This window comes from Aythya ferina (genome assembly GCF_964211825.1).
Source record: "Aythya ferina genome assembly, chromosome: 8".
Lineage (NCBI taxonomy): Eukaryota > Metazoa > Chordata > Aves > Anseriformes > Anatidae > Aythya > Aythya ferina.
In genome coordinates, this window is record NC_140304.1 from 26882719 (window position 1) to 26906437 (window position 23719).

At 36.8% G+C, this 23719-nt stretch overlaps 1 protein-coding gene across 1 annotated transcript in view; it reads right to left on the reverse strand.

Moving 5' to 3' along the window:
- FAF1 (Fas associated factor 1) overlaps positions 1 to 23719 on the reverse strand; it is a 160376-nt gene that overhangs the window by 123334 nt on the left and 13323 nt on the right. Inside the window, exons 2-4 of the mRNA XM_084528394.1 lie at positions 22816 to 22884; positions 5984 to 6030; positions 2976 to 3184 (exon numbers count right to left, since the gene is read on the reverse strand). Coding sequence (XP_084384520.1) covers positions 2976 to 3184; positions 5984 to 6030; positions 22816 to 22884 — 325 coding nt within the window. The remainder of the gene's footprint in view (positions 1 to 2975; positions 3185 to 5983; positions 6031 to 22815; positions 22885 to 23719) is intronic.

The window sequence follows — 23719 nt, forward strand, 5'->3', positions numbered from 1 at the left end:
GGCCTATTACCAGATGGTATAACATGGAGTTATCCTGCCCCAGATGAAGAACTTCATATTTGCTTTTGCTGAGCTTCGTAAGGCTGTTGTCTGTCTACTTCTCCAGGCTGTCCAGGTCTTTCTTGATAGCAGAATTGCCCTCCAGAACATCAGCCACTTTCTCTGATGTGCTACTGCCTGTGAACTTGCCTGGAGTGCTCTTCTTGACAAGCAGGTTTCTAATAAAGACATCAAGCAACACTGGCCCCAAGATCAGCCCCTGAGTGACACTACATTAGCAACTGTTCACCAGACTTTGAACCTGGCAGTTCAGGCAAATACCTGCCTACATTCTAAGCTCACTTACCCAGTCCTCATCTCAAGAATATTACTACAGGAATACTACAGCAGAGTATGGAAAAGGCCTTACCAGATACAGTAACATCCAGTTCTCCCCTTGTCCACAGAGCCAGTTATCACATCATAAAAGGCAATACAATTAGGCATAATTTATCCTTACCAAATCCAGGCTAGCCCTGGATCACCTGTTTTTTTGTTTGTTTGGTTGGTTTTGTTTTGTTTTTCCTTCCTGTGCTAAGAAATGGATCCCAGGAAGATTTTGCTCCATAATCTTTCCACACACTGAATTCAGAGATTGCCATTGAACAGCTGGTTCGCATTTTCCTGAGCTTTTGTTTTAATGCTGATTGTACTGGGTACTTACAGAAGCCCTTTTTATCTCTTAGTGCTTTCAGCTCTGCCTGACCTTTGGTTTTCCTTTAGCTCCAAACCTGCATACTCTGTCAAGCCTGTATTCCCTCTGGATAGCCCAACACTACCTTTTACCTTTGTTGTACTTTCTTTTGCATTTAGCTTAGTGAGAAGTTTTGTTCTGTGCTGGCCTTCTGCCACATTTGCTCCCCTTTTTGCATGTGGGAAGGTACTGTTCTGGTACTTTGAAGTTGTCCTTGAAGACCAACATCTCCCTTAAGTCCTTTTGCCCTTCAAGACAGTTTCTCCTGGGATTCTGCCAAGCAGATCTTTGAAAAAGCCAAAAGCTGCTTTCCTTAAGTCCATAGCTGAAATCCTACTATTTGTCAAACACAAGGCTGTCCTCGACCTTCATATTCCAAGAAACAGACAGAAGTCTTACACTGATTACCTTCTGACTGTTCCTTAATCACCTATACCTGAAAGAAGTTTATAAGAAAAAAATTACTACAGCTGCACAATTCTGATTTGGCCATTTGTGTATCTACTCTGCATGGGCATAACTCAGTGCAGTGCAGTGAAGACAGAACACTGATCAAGAATTCCAACTCATCACCACTAGGTGGCACCATCCAATATCAAATCGAATGCAGAGAAGAAAAATAAGGACCAAAAAGTTTCAATTTCCAAATTTCATCACAGACATAAGGCTACAGTTCTGCAAGTTTTTTAATCAACTATTTCTTTGTTTTGATCTGTATATTGTCTTCAAAAAAAACTTTTTCTCCTTAGTAATTTAATTTCCTTAGAAAATTAATTCATCTTGGTGAGTATCAAAAACAGTATACTCTGCAATGGTACGAACAGCATATTTCTAACATACTTGTATAAAATGCATCAGATCTAGAATGAAGACAAAAAGAATCTGGTAAAAGGAATCTTAACTGCCACAAAAGAGCCAAATAAAATTTTTTAAAAGGATGTAACAATGCTCTACGTAATTGCAAGAATTCCTATGAATTTTTTTTCCTGCACCTGGGACGGGGAAACCCTGGCTGCATGTACAGACTGGGCGATGAGACGCTGGAGAGCAGCCTAGAAGAGAGGGATCTGGGGGTCGTGGTAGACAGCAAGTTGAATATGAGCCAGCAGTGTGCCCTGGCAGCCAGGAGGGCCAATCGTATCCTGGGGTGCATCAAGAACGGCATCGCTAGTAGGTCAAGGGAGGTGATTGTCCCGCTCTACTCTGCGCTGGTGCGGCCTCACCTCGAGTACTGTGTGCAGTTCTGGGCACCACAGTATAAAAAGGACATGAAACTGTTGGAAAGTGTCCAGAGGAGGGCTACGAAGATGGTGAAAGGCCTGGAGGGGAAGACGTACGAGGAACGGCTGAGGTCACTGGGCCTGTTCAGCCAGGAGAAGAGGAGGCTGAGGGGAGACCTCATCGCAGTCTACAACTTCCTTGTAAGGGGTTGTCAAGAGGCAGGAGACCTTTTCTCCATTAACACTAGTGACAGGACCCGCGGGAACGGGGTTAAGCTGAGGCAGGGGAAATTTAGGCTGGACATCAGGAGGGGGTTCTTCACAGAGAGGGTGGTTGCACACTGGAACAGGCTCCCCAGGGAAGTGGTCACTGCACCGAGCCTGTCTGAATTTAAGAAGAGATTGGACTGTGAACTTAGGCACATGGTCTGAACTTTTGGGTAGACCTGTGCGGTGTCGAGAGTTGGACTTGATGATCCTTAAGGGTCCCTTCCAACTCAGGATATTCTATGATTCTACGATTCTATGATTTTGTCACTAATCCTATGCAGAAAAGGATGATGCTATAGAGATTCAAAAAGGAAATGCCAAGATCATCCGCTTATTAGCGGACTGCATCCACACTAATCCTACTGCAAATTATATTTTCACGCGTCAACTTAATCAGTAATCTTCATTATGTTTCTGAAGCAAGTCCATAAGACAACTAGATTTCAAAATAAATATTTGATAGATCACTAACCTTTACAAAGGATTAGTGAAATTTTGCTTTTTTAAAGCTGCAAAGAGATTTGAAAATGGTTAGGAGCTGTGGAGGCTGCATTTTTTGGGAGATATTTTAGAGAGATTTTTATTTTATTTTATTTTATTTTATTTTATTTTTGGTTGGTTGGTTGGTGTTTTGTTGTTTTTTGTTTGTTTGTTTTATGGTTTGGATTTTGGAGGCTACGTGGTTTTTTGTTCTTTTTTTCTTTTAAAAACTTCTCTGGTAAAATTCTTATGTCATTTTTACACATCCTTACCAACTGTGGAGCTGTCTTCAAGTACTACATCCACATTTCTGTCTCTGTACTCAACCCTGAAGTCAAGCATTCGAGGTTGTCTTTCCACTATTTGTCTAGATGGCACTACGTGGCGAAATGCTGAGGATGAGGAAGGAGTTGAAGAACCTGCTGCAGAATGACTTGTAGGTCCATACGCTGGTCCTTGTAAAGTCTCTCCACCATACTCACTGAAACATATGCAGATAAGAAGGTTTGAATAAAATAGCTTGATAATGTTTAAACAAAGATTAGCAAAGTGAAATGAACAGTGTTATTCACTTACTACAGTCCACAGCACATGTCTCTTGAATAAACTTCACTGTCATATCTGAAAGTACTGTTTTACTAATAATTAGAAATTAACTTTCATATTAACAACGTTAATATTTCAGTGACTCGGAAGTGCTATAGAACAGTTTAAATGACAATCAGGCATTTAAGCCACTCTTTTAGTCTAAAGTTCACTGTGTAATTAACATTGGATTTATCTTGAGAAGCAGCATTATTTCCTGTTCCAGGAGTGCTGTAACCATATAAAAACTTGTACCATGGCAACCACCAGTTTTCTACATCATCAGGCTAGTACCACATGGAAATAAGAATCAGGAAAGAATCAAAATAAATGTCAGAATAAACTGGGAAACCCTCACTATCCAGAAGCACACCTTGTTCTCTTCTGTGAGCCTCTCTGCAAGATGTAACTGAGATTAGAAAGGAAAGGTAACAACACATGAAATTTAAGGAACATTACTCCAGGCCAAAGAAAATTGTGATGTACTGAAATTAGATTTTGATGACAAGATACTTCACAGCACAAGCCTAGAGCTTTGCATTGTAGATGTCCTTACCAGGAAAATTGTGCTCCCTGCTTAGATTGTCTGTCCTGTGCAGTTACAGGGTATCATGACGGAGGATGTGAGCTAATAAAATGTATGCACTGAAAGAATGGGAGCTGTGCAAAGGAGGATTTAGGAAATGCTGAGATGCAAGTTGCCTCATTTCCATTCCTGAACAGAACTTATTTAAAAGACTCCCTTTCCTGAAGATACCATGAGATTTCTCAATGGAAATACTTCTTCAACAAGTCAAACCTGTCATCTAGAGGAGGACTGAAATTTTAAAAAGTGTGAATATGGGTGGCACCCATGTCACAGAACCGTGCATAAACAGTACCAAGCTATTGCAAATCACATCATTTGAAAAAGAAAAACGTATTATGCTTGTAAAACATGTGGCTCCTCTATTTCTCAGGCTCAAAAGGATGAATTCCCAGCTACAAACACCCATGCCCAAAGGTCAAAGACTCACTGCAGAGGACTAAAGAGTAGAGGAAACAGTCTTATTTTCAGGCTTTAAAAAAGTATAAACAACAAGCAATATGTTTGGGGTTTTTTGTTTGTTTGTTTGTTTTAAATCTGACATCCAACAATGAATTAAGTAATGTAACCATTTTGTTAAAAGACCTAAGAAGCAAAGAATATCCTGATTCTCAGGTATTTGTTGTTTTGTTGGTTTTTTTTGTTTTCAGTCAACACGATTGAATTATAAAACAAAATGTATTTTTTTCCCTCAATATATTAACTTGCTTCAAGTCCAGTTGTATTAATTATATTTGATTCCATCACAGAAAGCATCCTACATGTCTGACTGGCAACCTGTAATGGAACATAAAAAGCTTCATGTCAGTAAATTAGCCTCATCTGAAAACCTCTGGAAACTAGGCTTCTATGCCTTCTAGGTCTCCTTTTAAACTTCTTGCATTAAAATTATAAAAAAAAAAAAAAGAGAGAGAGAGAGAGAGAAAGAGAAAGGAAGAAGACTACTTGTGACATTCTTTATTGTCTAATCATTTCTAAAAATGAATAAATTAGTACTGAAGAAAGCTGTAAGTGGACACTGGACCTGCTTGTTATCAAAGTTGGGTATAACTACCCCCTAGATCCTTCCCCTGACAAAATGCTTGCAAGCATTCTGGTATTTTGAATATAAACGCTTTGAGGTCAGGAGTTACTAACAAATCCTGTTTCTGTGTCTCTGCTTATGTTAATAGGTAGAAATAGTGCTTGACACAGAGGCTTGTTCTGAATTGGACTATGCAGACCTAGCCATAAATAAACACCTAGTAACTTTACTGAGCAAATAAGTTTTTATCTTGGATTAAAAAAAACTATTTAATGATAGCTTTAGTGAGTATTGACATATATGCCAAAACACCACTTTACCTACATAATTTATATTCTTTAATCATCAAAACAAACCTTTTAAAAATAGTACATTGAGTATTTTCTTCAACAACATATAAAATGCTGTTTTACTGCCTCTCCCAAGTAGCTCAATTCTTGTTCTGCTGTTTTCAATTGCCTCATCAGCACTTAGGATATCATATGTCAGTGACTTCAAGATACGCAGGCATCAGTATACAAGCCAAAATTTAATTCAGAAGCTGAAAGATGGTCAGTAAAGCTCCTTTTAGAAGGGAGCAACCTTACTTTATCTAGTACAATATCTGCTGCATGTAATTCACTTATAACAAACAAACATTTTTTTGGCCAGAGGTATATGGAATACTGATATCATTAAAAATGCATAAGGAAAAAGAACATACTTAGCAAGGCATAAGCTTTGTCCTGCAAATTTTTACACCTTTAGGGGAAGAAAAAAATAACAAAACAAAGTCCTGACTTCCTAGAAAGCATATCAACATCCAGACCCAGTAAATGGACAGTACTACAGAATGACCTAACAACAAATGAATTTAGAATAAAAATTAACTAGTTTGAATAGGTGTTTGAGCTGGTTTTCCACCAGTATGGGGGGAAAAAAAAAAAAAGAAAAAAAAAAAGTTAAATCAGCCTTGACAGGTATTGAATTTGTGGCTCAAGAAACTGCTTTAAAAGGTACATCACCATCTTCGGATTCAGGAGCAAAACCGTAACCATTACACAGCATCATTCTCTGCACGTACTACTCCAGCACTCTGTGCTTACCTTTGCAGAATGCCGTTTTCTTGCGGTATTACACCATTTATAGCTGCCTGAAAGGAAAAAATAAGTTTTCAATCAAACATGCAGAGAAATAACAATAAATCAGAAGGATTCCTATAATATGTTTTAAGAAGTGATTAACTTGCTTTAAAATGTATTGTAAAATGTTCTCCACTAAGTGAATATTCTTGGTAAACAATATTGCCATTGAAGTACACTCTTAAAATAATAATAATAAAAAAAAATAAAACTTATCTAGGTGGAAATGAACATGAACTGATGCTCAGGCTCCTGTGTGTGTGTGTGTGATGGATTTCCCAGGTGTAATGCACAGGAACCAAGCACATGGCCTGTGCTCAGTAAATCGTAGGAAGCGTACAAAGTGTTAAAAATGCAGCTTTCAGACACGTCAAGCTAACTGTGCACAGACAAGTACATTTACAGAAGTTCTCGTGTTTCCCAGAACTATCAGGCCTACACAAACCTAAAATCCTGCTCAGCTGCACATACACCAATACATACACCACATACATCCAAGTTCGAAGTCTTCTGACCTAGTCTCTGAAGTGTACCCATGTGCCACAGACTCACAGAAATACAAACTACCCCTCCTCAAATTCAACCAATCTTCACACACAAAAGGAAATGATTTTTAAATACAGTTTATGCAGCTAGGTATCATCCTATGCTGCTCAGATTATCAAAATAAACAATATATTACTTAAGTGTAGGTGTGAGACTGGGCCCAAACCTGGCGAGTTGCAACCAAATTAGGCCTCTTATTTAAAATTACAGAGGTATTACCTATAAAAGTTTTGTAATATTATCTCTTTGATATTAAAATGTCTTTTGTTTAGAATAGCCACACAACATACCCCAGTTTCAAGTCCAAAAACCCACTTCTGACAAAATTGTTTTCTCAGCCTGATCCAGCATAGCGCCATTATACCTTGTGGGAATCTGTAACGCATTTTCAGCACATCTGGTACTATGTACATTTATATATCAACCAAAGCATATACAAAGTCAGGAAGAGCAAAAAAGTTGGAAAAGAGTAAGACTCTCTTCAACAGTATTTAGGAGATAACTTCTTGCAGGCTGCTTTATACCACAAAAGAAAAAAAGAAAAAAAAAAAAAAAAGGTTCCACAATCTCCTTGATGCTAGGATTTTTCAGACTTGAAGTGCAGTGAAAGTGATACCACACGAGCTTACACATTTCACTACTCGGCTGTTTCAATTCTGTTCTGATTATTGTTGGAAGATATAGGAGTAGAGATGTCAGAACCTCACCTCACCTAAGGCTTTTAAGCAGGGCCCAGCAATGGGCACATAAAGAGGAATAGCACTGGAGGGAATTTGACAAGGAATGAGAAAAAATATGTTAAAAAAATGTTTTGACATGCTAATTTTGAGTTTTGATAATCTTTATAATCACTTTTTCACTTTTTTTTTTTTTTTTTTTAAATTTGGTAGGCTTGAGGGTGACATTGAAGAGAGCTTGTAGCATCTCACTGATCTTCTATTTCTGCTGTACCACCAATTCCTATATTTCTGCTACCACAATTTCTACTATCACTTTTATCCATTCTTATAATATGTCAGCTATGCCTGAACAGCTGGCCAGTATATCTGGTGAATAAGTATCTGGTCCTTGATGAAGACAGCTAAAATTTAGAGGCTCGTAGACTATTTACTGCTTCAGGAGGATGAAATCGAATATTGTAACTGAACTACGGACTGTCATAATCTATCATCATTTTTACAACTTAACATTAAAAAATGTGGCTTAAATAAGAAATGCCCAATAAATACAAAAGTGGAGTAAACCCAGGTTTAAACCTGATGCTTTTTCTCTGAATACATAAGGATGAAGTTTTACAATTTCCATTAATAAATAAGAATTAATAATGAAGTCAAAAATGCACTACTACTTAACTCAGCGAAGAAACTATGATACTGAATAAGACTTGTCATTTATTTAGATAAAATATTACACTAATGACAGCAGAAAAAACAGACAAGCAGAAGAGCTGCAGGTATCTCTAAACTACAGCAGTTACCCATAAGGCTGCATCAAATTACAGTGAAAACAAAGCTTCCTACCAGAACACTTTTTAAATCAGTTTATCCGCTGTGCATGGCAATAATCAGTGGTTTCTTTTTAACGTGTCTTGTTTATCATCACTGTGGTTTTTGCAGTCATACATAGCTCTTGATCATGTTCATCTAATAAGTCTCCAGGAAGAAGTGAGAGGTTTTGGTTTGTTTGGGTTTTTCTGAATTGACATCTCCCCTCCCCACCCCAATACTCTTTAGTAACATACACAATTTGGTTAAAAGACAAAAATATCCTTTATTTTGTATCTGTAGGATATGAAGAGCAAATACAGGTTCTTGTACCACAGGATTAACACACCAACGACCATCTGCTGACAAGAAGATGGAGCAAAAGAAGCTTCTTGGAGCAAAAGAAGCTGCTTAAGTAATGAAGAAATATAGCACAGCACTTCCACATTTCTTTTGTCAAAGCCTGTATTTTTTATTATTATTATTTTTTTTAAGTCTAGTCAGAGGGGCCAAATATGATAGAGGCTCCAAGCTATTTTCTTTAAAAATGAATAATTCACTTGTTCACATCCTCGGTTCTGTAAACTTGGTGACATTTAAGGGGCACAGCAGTAAGAAAAAAACAGCTGCAGCATTATGTACTTTTTTTGATGGAAAGACCTCTACTAACCACACAGTAAAAATAAAGAGTCTGGACACTGTTTGTTAAGCAAGATGGAAGACTAAAATTACGTAGATGACAAATGGTGGCAGTGCACATGTAGATATTGAATAAATATTAAATATCCATGTTCTTCCAAGATATCTGTAAGTAGGCACTGCAAAGAAAAGGGAACAACCATCCACCTTACGGCTTCATAGCAGGAAGGTTGTGCATAAAAAAAATAAAAATAAATGAACATGTTATTAAGACAGTTCCAGACTCTTCTTCCCCAGTGTCAGTCCCCTTTGAGAGAGGATCAGGTCTCTGTGGTTAAGCAAACATTCAAAGATATTAAATTTTTGTCTTTCCAAACAGGGATCATTTGATCATCAAAACCAGCCTGTGTGACTAATATACAGTAATTAAAGAGATATATTTCCCTTGAAACAGTTTTAATAACAGGTGCAGTAAATCTATCCATGGGTTATTAAATAAAGATGCCATGTCTGGCTTGGAAAATGTCTTCAGCTTCGGAGCGCTACACGGGAAGCAGCACCGCATGCCTACCCTGTCCTCACTCCGTACAGCCACTCGTATCCACTACAGGGTACCACAGCTTCAGTGTTTTTTTCTGTCTGTTCTAATGCTGTCTTCATTTAAAGAGTTAAGCTCAGCTTAAGTGGAAAATTACTCTGCGCACTAGAAATATTTAAGTGCCTGAAGAATGCCGCAAAGCATAAAGCCTTTCCTCAAAGGCTATCAACTGAAATATTCGTCCACTCTGCCTAAATGTGACTTTTTTTTTTGTTTTTCAAACCAGTACAAAACATTGTTGGAGAAAAACAAGAACCACCATTTCTCAATAAGCTGATGAAACAGCAATGTTGACTTCTCTCCAAGCACACAATTCTAGCACTAACCTGTTAAAAACAATTAAGCATATCTTATGGTGACTCTCATGCTGGATGGCAAGAAGGTTCCTAGGAATAATTATGAATGAACTGAGGTATTAAAGACAGCACAAAAACTTGTCTCCTAAGCTTGAAGTACTCGGTGGTTATCACTAAATTCAAAAACAGAGGGGATTTATTTAAAAGCAGAGGTCTAATTATACTGGCTGCATACACAAACAAGGCTGGGAATTCCTTCGTCTCCAAGTACAGATGAAAGGTTTCATTTCCAGCATTTAGAAAGGATACTTAGATGAATTATGTGAAGCACTAACACCAGGCCCAGATAAGAGCAGAGTCAAAGGCCTTTCCAATGGGTGAGGTGGGAGAAGAGCTGCTTTTACAGACACGTGTTGGCCCCTCTCCTTCCCAATCTCCATACCACACAAGTTTTGGCTAATGGATTCAAACCCTACTGTAGAAACACAAATCCTTTAACAATTTCCCACATTCAAACCCCTACTTCAGTGAAAACCAGCAGTGAGCAGGATAGAGTCTGATACGCAGAAATTACGGAGTCTCTTCAGGAAACAACCTGGGTATCTTGGATGAGTGAAACGGATCTTGGGAAGCATGACTTATCAAACCAGGGTACTAGAAAGCATATCTCTAAGCAAAAGAAAGCAAGTTCAAGCAGAAGCTCATGCTAGAAGAGCAACACTTTCAGAAAAAGGGGTTAGAGAGCTGTAAATGCCATGCACATGTAAAAGCTGCATGAGTTCCATTGAGATAAATAACCACATCAGCTTAATGCAACCAGTACAAGTTTATGCATGAATCATCTCACACAGAATTTTAAAAGCTTTATTTAGGTTTGATTAAATTCAACAAGACCACTTCAGTCTACTTAATGAAGGCCACACAGAGCTTTACATTGGTTTAGCTAAGAATTGAGGAGGTTTACATTAAACAAACCACATGAGTGAGACACAGACACAGGGCAATAGGAACTGCTGCGCAGATGATTTCATCCAAAATCCAGGGGTGGCCAACCAAACAGCATCTACTGCTTCAGAGAAAGGCAGAAGGAAATAAAACTGAGGAACTTGCTCAGGGAGCATTTTCTTCCAATACCCTAGTAATCTGTCAGTCCGGCACAAAAAGATTTCTCGTTTTCTGTTCTATTCCACATTAAATAATGCAATAGCCTCATGATCCATATCTTCAATTCTTGCTATGAAACTCACTTAAAGCTCTCTTTGATAAAAGGATTCATTTATTATGTCCTTCAATAAGCAATATTCTTGCCCAAATGTTACAATTTACATTTTACTTCAGTTTTAAAAATGCATGGTATGCTAAAGGAACAAAGTTCTGCATTTTGCGGCTTTCCTGCTCATTTTGCCTTTTCTTCCTATTATGTATTTAAGACTTCCTTAGTATCTAAACAGTTGCTCTCAAACCACAAATTCAGAAAGTTTTTCCCATGCTACTTCCTACGTTAGCTGAAGTAAAGGCTGCTCTATCTATCGCTATCTCAGAGGATGTTGTACTGGTAGCTTGCTGGGCTATATTTAGAAATATAACAGAAACGGTTGGTTCGCTGTTTCACACTACAAAACAAACAAAAACTTATCTTAATACCTAACTGACCCTTTCATCATTTAATCCTATATTTATTTATTTCTCAGTCTGATAACATTGGTGAATATAACACCAAAACATACATACAAAACCTCACTATAGAGGGAGAGACATCAAATGCAGTGTTTTGGGTTCTGAAGAATAAAAAATTGGTAACAGTTGTATTTTGTAAAAAACAATGAGTATTCCTGCATGCAATCGACTCATCCTGCTTGAGTCGAAAAAAAAATTATTTTTTTTTTAAGAAATTAAAAGTTGAATAAAATATACTAAAAGTTCCTCACTAAGCAATCTAAAATACACTGGAAAAATATTTCTAATACTTTGTATTTTATGATATTCCCAAAGTACAGAAAGGGTCATTTATACTATAGTTAGTTTGTAACTGTAAGATCATTGCAATTAATTCTTCTCCTAGTCTTGATTAAATGTGATATTCCCTGTGAAATGCAACGTTCTTATTCTAACTTCGTTGCTTTCATATAATAAATTATAGTTGCTTAATCCCAAAGATTTTAAATCTATTATTTTATTTTGCATTCAAACAAAATAAATAGATGATAAAACTCCAAACAGACAGTACAATGTTATGCTTTAAAAAAAAGTATATTATCCAGAGAGGAATAACAAATAAATAAGTGATAAAGAAGAGCACCAGCAAGACAAAATATGCATGAAAGGACAAAAAAAAAAGTGAATTTTAAATTTCATCCAAACTTTAAAACTGTGTGACAAATGAGTACACAAAGTAAAGCAAAATGGCAGCAGCATCAAGATTGGTTCCTTCTGAACACAGAAGTATTGCTTACAATTAAAGCTACTCGCAGAGTTCTGCACATTTCAATAAGTAATGTTCTTCTACTAGCTCTCTATTTGTCAAAAAACTAATTTTGGATGGCATTTTTAACAGAAGTGATATTAGCATTACTAGGCTTTTAAACAGGTAATGGCAGATGTAGGTCTATAGAAACATTTGTTCTGACCTGCCAATATCATGACTTCAGGAAACTCTACAGTAAGTAAGAATATATGTGGACTTTTCCTATGACTATAACAATAAAAAAGGAAAATTTGGGAACAAACAGCAAAGTCTTCATAAATGACATTGATAAAAACATGCTTTAAGTATTAGGCAAATAACACAGACAATCTGGATTAATAAAATAAAGCTTTACTGCAATCAGCTGTAATACAACCACTCCTTTCTGTACCAAGACTGTATTACGAGACTCCCAAACAGAGGAACATGGTTTCTATACATATTCAGGCAAATACCAAATCTTTCCTGTTACACACCAGTCTGCGATCTGTTATTCTAAGTGCAAAGCTCTGTAAAGCATTCTGCAGGAATAAAACTTACTTCAGACCAGATACTGTTACAGACAAGACACACTATCACCTTCCTACACAAACAGATATTTTGAAGCTGCTATTTTAGCAACTAAAACTGGTTTCGGTCTAAGTCGTAAAAAGTATTATTTAGTTTGGATTTTTAAATGAATGCAATAATATTTAAATTTTTAAAAATTACTAATTATGTCCCCATAGTAAATTAACAGAGGCAACCTTTACCTTTGTTATCTTTGGCAGGCTTTGCAAGGCAAAGAAGAGAGTCAGCTTTTTCCTGTAGTTTGTCTTATACTTGCTGGCATCTCCCCAGCTTTGCAAGTCTCAAAGTATTTCCAAGTGCTAGACGTGAAGTTACACCCACAGTTTTTACAGAATGCCAACATTTGTCCCCATCGTGGTTAAAATTTAACCAAAAGCTGTAATTGAACTACAATGAAATGTCTTCTATGCATTCTGCTTTATTTCAGCTTGCTTTCTGTACAACAAATATACTTCATGAAAAGCTGCGAAACAATAGAATTGCTAATAAAGCAAAAAATTAACATTTCATCAAAAAATGCCACATGAATATATTCATACAGATGATTCACTTCATCAGCAAGAGAGCACGCATTGAAATAGTTTACAATTAGCACTCTAGATGTGGTTTCCCATTTCTCCCTACTTCTTTGGTGGCTTCGACAAACTTTTTCCTGTAGTTCCTACAACATGCCGACATGCACTAGGAAGCCTTTCAACAGTTAGATATACTTCTATAATCCTGGGAAAAAAAACCCTCACACTTTGCACAGCCCTTTAATTTTATATTGTCACTGCATAATTCCACAAACAAAGCACAAGCTCAAGAATAAATTCCCAACTTGGTGCATTTTTATAGTGCAATGAAAATAAATAGCATGAACATATTAAGGAATCTTACTGATCAGGATCTATCCAAGCCAAAACGCTACTTTCAACAGTAAAAAAGGAAAAGAACCTACCCCAAACCGACCACTCAAAAACCATTCATGCGTACAGGGAGAGGAGCAGACTGATACATCTGCTGCCTTCTGACACATACACGTACCTTGGCTCTAGGGATTAACATTACAACTTCTTACACTACTACAACTTAACAGAAACAAAAGCTTATGCTGGATATCAGAGAGTATTTTGGTACTCTTTAAAATACTAAACCTGACAGCAAGAGAGAAAGAGTAAACAAAGTCTATGCCTGGAAAAATATTCTGAACATTTCTATCCCTCTCCAAATTATTTTATGTAAATTTGGATGACAATGCCAAAACGCAAAGGTTGGGGATGGCTACCTCAAGACAACATACTTTTTGTTCAGCTTTAAAATTGCTCATTGTTATGACATACTAGCTCCCAGTAATTATTAAAAAGATATAATATGGGTGAAATCTCATGACAAGACTATTTAAAAAAAAATCCTAAAAGTACTGTGTATAGAATAAGATTGCTCTTATTGGAAAGGTGTAACAACTTGAAACACTTTATATGAGAGTTTCCAAATTACCCTAACCATAGACAACAGACTGCCTAATCACTATTCAATAATAAAAAATATTTACATAAGATTTAGCTTTGTTTGGAAACCAGAAAATACAGACTCAAAATTATGTGATGTATAATTTGCCTACAATATTCCTGTTTCATGACATCTGTGCTGTGCTACTGGCACTGCAGCAACTCACATCTTCCAGGACCAGCTAAAAACAGTTTGCTTAAATAGAAACAAACAAATAAATAAATAAATAAAACTAGGACAAAAGTGTTAAGATATTCAACAGTAAAGTTGAAAGTCTGGTGGATCTAGAGGACTCTTCAATTACATGGCACAATCTTTCACAATTAAGGTTCACATGCAAAGTAGTCGCAGCGTCTGCAGACATTGATTCTCAAATTAAATAAATTACTTCATTTTTCTCCTACTCGTTCATTCCCAGCATGATTCCATGACAGACTAATTGCTTGTCAAACACGTGTTTATAAGACTTACGCAGTTTTCAGTTCAACTAGTTACAGAGTAATATATGGAGAACTACTTTTAGATATCTTAAAACACCAATTAGCAGCCACTTAACTATTCATATATTCCAGAAATTTGCTCTTGAATTCAAATGTTTAAGGACAAATTAATGCCAAGCAATCTGCAGAGAAATTTCCAATACAGAGGCAAAAGCCTTTGAAAATAAGTATTAGTGAAATGCAAGGCAGGCAGGTAACGCATGCATGTAGCTACAGTAACACTGCCGGGCACCACTGCGAGCTCAGCTCCTGCTTCTTCATTAATCTCAGAGCACAAAAATAAATAAATAAATCTTTGTTACAATAGTCTTTCATGAAGTGAAATCAAAGGTTTTTAGTCCCATTGCTTGTTAGATCAGTAAGCAAGAAAAACTTACAGGAGCTCACTTCTTCAGTAACTAAATTTCACCTATTATTTAGGAAGATGCACGTTGATTACATTGCTTTACAATGTTGACAGCAAAGACTTGAAACGCCTAAAAATCTGCTCAGCTATCTTTCTGGCCAGACATTAAAATTTCTTATATATCTTTGCAGCAGCATGGCTACAAAACACAGCCTGAAAACACAATCTCAATCCCTTAGTTATGTTCCAGTGAATAAAGTAGCTTTTTTCTATTAGAAATACTAAATAAATAGTAATAAAAAAGGCAAATAATTTGAGATTAACATAAACCCTTTAGTGTCTACAAAACTGTTTGTAGCTTAACCATCGCATTTGCTAGAGCTGTGAAGGGATGGAAGATATAGATCTCTTCACAAATACTGAAAAATGATCATAGTTTAACAGGCATGAAAGGGTGTTAATTTAGAAGTTTTTTGGGTCTGTGCTACATCGGTTTTACCCTGCACTAACAGTTCTTAACCCATTACACACCCTCCTGCAAACAGCAGGGTGAGAATTAGTCCCTTCTGTTGAACCAACAGAACTGCACACCATACATGAGACAGCACTGACTAACACAGGGATTTAGAGCCATGACTCTCTTAACAGCCTTAATAAGAAAAGACAACACACAACAACCCCACCTCCTTGAGAGATATCCATTATTTTTTTTCCATCACTCCAAAAAATGCCCTCGAATTGGAGGACAAAGAAAGATAAAATTGAATACGTAATTCCACTTCATGGTTTCCGTCAAGTTGTAAACTTTACACCCCTCAGCCTCAGTCATGATAGACCAAAATGAGCTGTAAATACCTAAGTGAGCCCTAACTACCTAAACAGTCCCCTACTAAGTAAATAAAAAACATTTTCAGAAACTGTTTTCACCAACTCCCCAATCTTCCCCAGACAACGTTTCATCCTCTTTAAGCAGATGTGATCATTTGCTCAGAAGTAGAAGAAATAGTTGGTATTTCTAACATTCACCTGCCTTAGAACCCAAAAGAAAAAGAACTAACCTGAAAAAAACAAATGTCCCTCTCGATCTAGCACATGACACAAATATTAATTGTTGAGGTAAGGAGCATTTTGTGAGTTTGGGTCTTTTTTTTTTTTTTTTGGCCTGAATAGTCCCAGGCAAGATCTACAGGAATTCAGTACAGACTGGTGATGAGGAAAACAACTCATTTCTGTTTTCAAATCTTTATCTACGGGCAAGCCAGGAATTGCTCCCTTCCCAGCCTTTCTTTACATACAGAACACTGTGAAACTTGAGGTTCTTCAGTATTTACACAATATCAGCAGCTACAGCTTTGATTACAACTTTAATGGGTTTCCTGGGGGGAAAAAAACAAAATCTCAAGATACGGCAATGTTAACATGATTCAAGCAGTGTTTCTCAACCTCTTTTTAAAGAGCAAAGGGTCATCCAAACAAGAAAACAAACCCAAAGACCACCTAAGTTTTCTGGGGAAAAAAAAAAAAAGCCATCCAAGGACCAATTTATATATAAAAATAATGGTTTTATTCAAAACAATCAGAAGTGTAGAACACACAAGCTACTTATTTGCTACTTGTATTCTCCCTTTACTATGCTTGTTTCCTTGCTTGCACGTGTCACAACATGTACACGACATTTTTATTGCTCTTGGCTCCATTTTAGTTTAAACTCTGTTTGCTTTGTAGACCACTCTGTGATGTCTAGCAGAGCGCTTGCACGCACAGGACCAAGGCTGATACAGAGACACAACAGGATCAATTGCACTCCCTGCTCACAGAGTCATAGTGTCCCAGTAGTGATATACTAAACTCTTCTCCACAGCACCCAAGCCACCAACCGGTGCCACTGTTAAAAGTCGCAGGTGAAAGCAGTTGGGATGTGGTAGGACCTTGTTGCTATCAGAGGTAACCCTCCTTGCTTGAAGAATGTGACTGAGGTGACAAAGAAGGACTCTTATTCTGCATTCTGCAAGCAAAGAATCTTAATTTCCTCTGTAAGTCGTAGTAGTAGTTTTTTTTGTGTGTGTGCCTATTTTTTTTTCCTTAATAGATGACTGCATACCACTATATGGAAAACCATACCATGCTTACAACTACCTATAGATCTGCACGTTCCATAGGGTCTTCAGTGTTAGAAGATACACAAGATATAAATATGAAAGATATATGAAAATGAAACATTTGTTTTATTCGAGATGAAGGCATTCAAAAGTAAAAGTAAAAACAAAAAATAATGGTTTTAATATTCATAGTTTAAGAAGAGCTTGTCTTCTTTGCTACCACCCAGCTGCCCCAAACTTGCATATAAGATGCACAGCATGCATCTGAGCTAGCTCAAAGATACGGAAACGTCACTTTGGGAGCTGCAAAACAGCTGTCAATATAGAGAATGAGAAATCAAAGGATTTTTTGTGAGCAGGGATCCTGATTTAACAGAAACCACATTAATGACTTCCAAAAGAGACCTCTGTGGGCCTTTGTAAAACAAAAAGTTCACACGTAATTCAATTGTTTCCTGCTACAAGAGGTTAATGCTGCAGTTGGACACACAAGGAACTTGCAACTCCTGTATTTCCTGGACAACAGGCACTGTGCCCGCAGCACGCCTACACCAGCGAGGAGCCCATCCGCCACCATGACTTGGCATTACAGCTCTGGGCTTCCTTCTTCCTCAGCTCTGCTGGCAGCAGGGTTTTCAAGGCTATCCAGGCTACTCAGCGCAGTCACTTGACAGGACATTCATGCAGAAGGGAAGGAAAAAAGAAAAATAAAGGCAGGGGGAGAATACAAACCTCTAGTTCCCATAGGTGGACACTAATGTTCATTTGACCCCCAGGAGGATGCTCTTAATGCACAGACACGTCTGTGCTCCTAACAGGCAAAACCCTTCGGATCCAGTCCTAACGAGAGCACACCATAAACTTCACCAACCCCACATGAAGTGCTGTCAAATGTGTGCCATATTCAGTATGCAAGTCTGAAGTACAGAAAACAGCAGGTCAACAATAGCAGGCAGAAGGGGCAAATGTGGTGAACCACCACCAAACACCACGTGTAGTCCTCGTTCTGCAGGCACTGAAATACAGCTTAGAATGAAACGGGAGCTGCTAAGCACATGACGATATTGTCCCATGTTTCAACAAGAGAAATGGCCTCGTGCCAAGTAAATTAATCATCTGCCTTCTGGGGGCAGGCTAATTCAGATCGATTAAATAAATAAATAAATAAATAAAATACAAAGAGGTAACTCATCAAAGCTTCTCCAGGGCTAATCAGTTGGGGAAAAAAAGATAAAAGTAATCATTAGTGTTTTAGTTGTTACCAGCTGGTACTGTGATTTATTTACTGCACATTGTTAGGAAAAGAACTAGGGTAATGGTTAGAAAGTAAAAGATACAAATAATGGATGGTTGGTAACTGTCAAGAGGCAACGGACCATTTTCTGCCTAGGAATTTCATCTAAAATGGCACTTCCAACAGAAATTAAAAAGAAAAATTGTAAAGCCCTCACCCACTTTTCTCAGTTCCTTTTTTTTTTCCTTTTTATTTTTTCTTTTTTTTAAATAAGTAAATAAGTCGATTCATTTCTATGTGATGTTGTCTTTTGGAAAGAAATACAAACATATACATGTAAACAAAATGGATACTTATATTAAAAACCTTGACAAATAACAATGATTTAAGAGCTTTTAAAAGGTGAACTAAAAAAACACAAGCTAATCATCCGTACACATTATCCGTCAAAAAGAAAATAACCTATAGTTGAGTGTGGAAGCTTTATAAAAACAGATGTTCAAAACGTACAGTTTTCTCCTTCCAAGGTATAGAAATGCTTTTTATCAGCTGATTCTTGGAAGCTGTGTATGAGAGAAACTGCAAGTCATTTGCAGGTGCACTCAGCTGCTGGCTTCACTGCAATCACACTGTGCTTTGAGCATGGAATAACAAAACTAAGTATAGCAGGAAGGCACAAAGGGCATTTCAAGAGTCTACATCAAAAATAAAAACCAGATATTTTTATGATTTTTTTTTTTTAATTGCACACAATGTTTACAGGCAAGTGACCATGGGATAACCCCACCTTTATTTTGATGAAAATGATTATCCTCTTAAAGTGATATGCTAAGCAGTGCCTAACATCACCACATCTACTGGAAAAGACTGAAATAAAAACAACTTTAAATTAGTCACCTCTGAATGAGTAACAACAGGAATGGTCATACTGGAAAGAGTAGAAAATTAAGTATGTTGAATCCAGTTTTTCATTCAGAAATCCTGTTCTGACTACTAGTGGAGAATATGAAGTCTTGCTACACGCGAAGGATTTGTGTTTGTCACTAAATCGATGAAAGGTACAGGAGATTAGGTTTATGCGCAGACGCTGGTATTTGATATCAGGAGAACAGAGAACTATCATCACACAGGTAACAACCTCATGTGCATGAAGGCTGTATCACATAGAGCCAAGAAGCAGATTACAAGTTATTGCATGAATAGGTCATTTCCTTCAAACACAGACCATCATTGAAAACACTTCAAAAGACACATACTTGGGGTTTTTCATACTTTTATTTTATTGTCTTTACACAAAGTTTAAGAATGACAATATAAATGTATCTTACCTTCAAATGCCAAAACAGAAGGCCACAGTTTGAATGAACAAGCCATAAAAACATCAAATCTTACAGCACGCAAATTCCTAACTTTTGCTTCCTCAGATGTTAAAAATAATTGTAAATTGATAGATGTCAAAGAAACAACACTCAGGAAATAACGTATTAGCAATCCCAGCAGGTTTAAGAGTTGCTGGATCCATTTACTGGAAAACAGTTTCATAGAGATGAAGATTAAAGGCATCACTTAATCTTACAGGTTTTCAGTGACACAGAGAACTTTTTACTTCTTGGCCTTAAAAAAAGACAGAAACTAGGCTACTGTGTTCCAATACACACCAAAAAATTAAGCTGCTTCATGCAGCAGATCGCCACAAAGGCCAAGTCGTATGCAACAGTAGGAAACTTATTATTGGTGAGATTGCTACGACTTCATGATCCCACCAGACAAATCATGTGTTGTTACTGCATGTGAATTCCTCTGCAGCGCTCACATGATAAACTTGATTTTCAGCACTTGAACAAAGCCAACGCAACATTCATGAATGACAGCTTCCTGTATCCCTTCAAACAGCTACAAACATGATTTGAACACTGCAAAAATATACACAACTCAAATTTAAATCCAAGTTGTTTGGTTCCAGGTGGAAGATAAGTTGTTTATATTGTCTATAAGTATCCCATATAGGAGAAGAGACACGAAGACTTCTAAGGGTATGAGGATTGAAAAGGGATTTTTAAAAGTTCAGAAACAGAAAGCTGCTATTTCCATCCTAAACTACAAAGAAAAAAGAATTCAGATGCATTCTTCTTAAAAAAAAAAAAAAAAAGTGGCTATTAGAACTAAACCAAGAAAGGAGTTCCTTTGGCAATATTAGGTCTTACTTGTAAAGAAAATCAAACGTCCAAAAAATGAAAAACACAGCAACATTCACTCAAGTAACAGGAAAGATATACATGACATTTTAACGCTTGATACTAAAATCTACTAACAAGACCAGGAAAAAAAAAGAAAAGAAAGCAAGCAGTAGGAATACTGCATCAGCGCAAACAAAAAAAAAAATCTCAAAAAACTACCTGAAAACAAAATCCTTGGAGCATGACACTTGTTGCGTACACATTTTTAAAAATTTCTTTTGAGCTAAAAACATCCAAGACCTTTTTGTTTAATCAAAAACAAAGCCTTCCCTCCTCCCTCATTTCTTGTGGCTGATTCTGTACTTGCCTACTGAATCACCAGGGACATGCACACACACAACTCCACTACATGCACACACTAAAGACCTATGCAATAAGCCTCTCAAAAAAAAAAGAAAGCTCACATACCAGGCAAAATTACAATTTTATTCTACAATTTCAATTTTAAAACACAAAATCCCTATGTTTCCCTTAAGTATTGAACCTTTTTTCATGTGCTGCTTTGATTTTTGAAAAGCTAAAACCCCTTGCTTAACAATGCGATGTGTAATTTTCTCTCAAGCTAGAAACTTTTTTTTCTTATTTTCTGCCTTCATATTCCTTTTACCTTCTCTCCTCTTTCCTCACTCTTCTGCATAACTTAGTTTCCACTCCTTTTTATAAGAAGATTGTTCTTCATAAAAAAAAAAAAAGAAAAAAGAGCCAGTGCCCTTCTAATGACAGACTTAGGACATCTTCGTCACTTTTATTCACCTTAATTCATTTATTTTTCTTCCACAACTTACCTTTTCCTTTTCAAAGACAATTTCCTGAAGTACCTCTTAGATCCCTAATTTTCTTTCCTGTCTGACTTCCCATATGCCTTTTTTAAGCTTGCATTTTTGGGTCATTACTTCTTTCCCACTGTGTTCTACTTCTAGATCATTTAATCATCACTAACAAAATGAAATATGGAAAGGGATTCTCATAGCTGTAAGTACTCCACTCCCTTTATTTTTTCTTTTGAGACTCCAGAATGAGCATAAATAAATAAACAAATCCAGTTAGTTGTTTTTGACATTTTTCATCATTATTCTCTTTTTCAACATCACCTGTGAGCATTTACTGTATGTTAAGCATACACTTTACAAAACCCTCACAATCATATTCAGCTGATTTAATGCATCATATTGAGAACCTTAAGACCTAGAGAGAATGCATAAGTCATTCTTTGCCTTCACATAACAAACACTAATTTTCAAAACAGCCCCCATTACAACACAACAAACTACTGTGGCAAAAGATGGTTTTTTTTTTTTTTTAACAGTACCAGTCTGCCAACACACACTTGGGTTTTCCTGTTTAAAGACAATGATATGTACACTGTTTTGCACACTGTTGTCTCATTCCTGCTCATATACTGACACATGGCAAATAAAGACGTGGTACACTTCACCCAACACTGACTTTAAACATTAAGCTTCAACATTAAACATTAAGATTGGAGTACAGAGAGTTTGATTACAATAGGTTACAATATTACATGTCATTTTAATCACTGTGCTTCAAAAGAAACACGACATTCCTCCTAGCAAGCACTGCTTAAAACTTCACCATCTCTGTGATACTCAGTTTGTAACCATTAAAACATGGAGTTTCTTTATTCATGCTGATAACTCTCTGCATGGGCAGAAAGTTCACCTTAAAATACATAAACCTGTTTTATTGTTTTCCTTGTATTTGTCTGCACAATGAACCCTGTTACAAACAAGGCAACAGTCTTTTTAGGGTGAGCTTGCTGGTTTTTCTGTTTGCATCTGGATAATACCAAATCTGAATCAGGTACAGACTTAATCTCTGACTGAATTCTGCATGTCAATTAGCAACAGAGGAGCAAATATCTCATTTTTAACTAAAAACATTAAGAACTGGAGACGTTCTTATTTTTTCCACAGGCACTCCTCAAAATTCTTGTGTGCATGTGCAAGATGTCTTCCAAAAATGCTGCCCTACTTACACTACCTACAAAAATTAAGCATAGAACTAAACAAACAGGAAACTAAATGTGATGTGAAATGTGGATTTAAAGAAAAATAAACAAATAAAGTAGGCATGAACACAATCAAAGTACACCAGGGTATGTGCAACTTGGTATTTTGTTACCTGACAATGAGACTTTAGCAGACCAGAGTCTGCAGATAACTTGCTTGCCCCAGCCATAAGAAACATGCAAACTTGAAATAAAGATAATAGCTGTCTCAGCAAGATGGCACATTGCTGTTGATCTAAAGTCATTTTCTTAAAAATACTTACCACTAAGTCCCAGTTATTTTGTTCAAGCAAAGTTATAGCTTCATCAATATTTTCTATACCAGTACATGCCTGGAAAGAAAAAGAAACAGTAAACTGAATTAAAAGCATTGATCAAATTATTAATACTTATGAATTAATTAATTTCAGCAGAATGACAGGAAATGTATAGGTCTTTGATTTCTGTTAGGAGAGGATAATGCAAAAATTAGATTTCAAGTTTCAAGCATCCAGAGGCTTGGATATAGTTCCCTCTTCCACCAGGAATTCTTCTGTAACCTTGAGCAAGCTACACACAGAAACAAGTAGTTGTTTGTAACAGGACAACAGTGCTGTCTCATAAAGGTGCTTTGAGATTTCCAGGTTCAAAGCTCTGAAACACTTCTATTACCTTAAACGAACCACAGAAATACTTATTTGAAGTTTGAGTTGTTGTTGTCTAAAACCAAACCCAACTCTACAGCTTCCACCATCACTTGATACCCCTACACACTGCGGGTGTTACACAGCCCTGTAAGTGGAGAAGAAGGTGGCAAGTGTGACTTTCTGACCCATCCAAGTGCAACAGAGCACCCTTGTGAAACTATTTAAAACAAAGACTATCTAATGGAACATTTAAAGTGTTTTCCTTTCAGATAAAAGGAAAAAGCTCGCATATCGTTCTAGCCCTATACACTGGCTGGAATAATAGTTCAACAAATGTAATGCAACAGGATTTTTAAAGTAGTGGTAACATCCATCAAAATGGTACTGTAAATTGAGCTTAATTCCAAATACAAGAGAGCACCTTGCTCAGTGAAAACCTTGGTCCAGCACCCTCTTTTTTTGATATCAATACCTTTCCAACTATTCAACTTCAGCTGACAGAGCACTGCTATTCATTCTGCCACGCAGTCGCTACCATTCA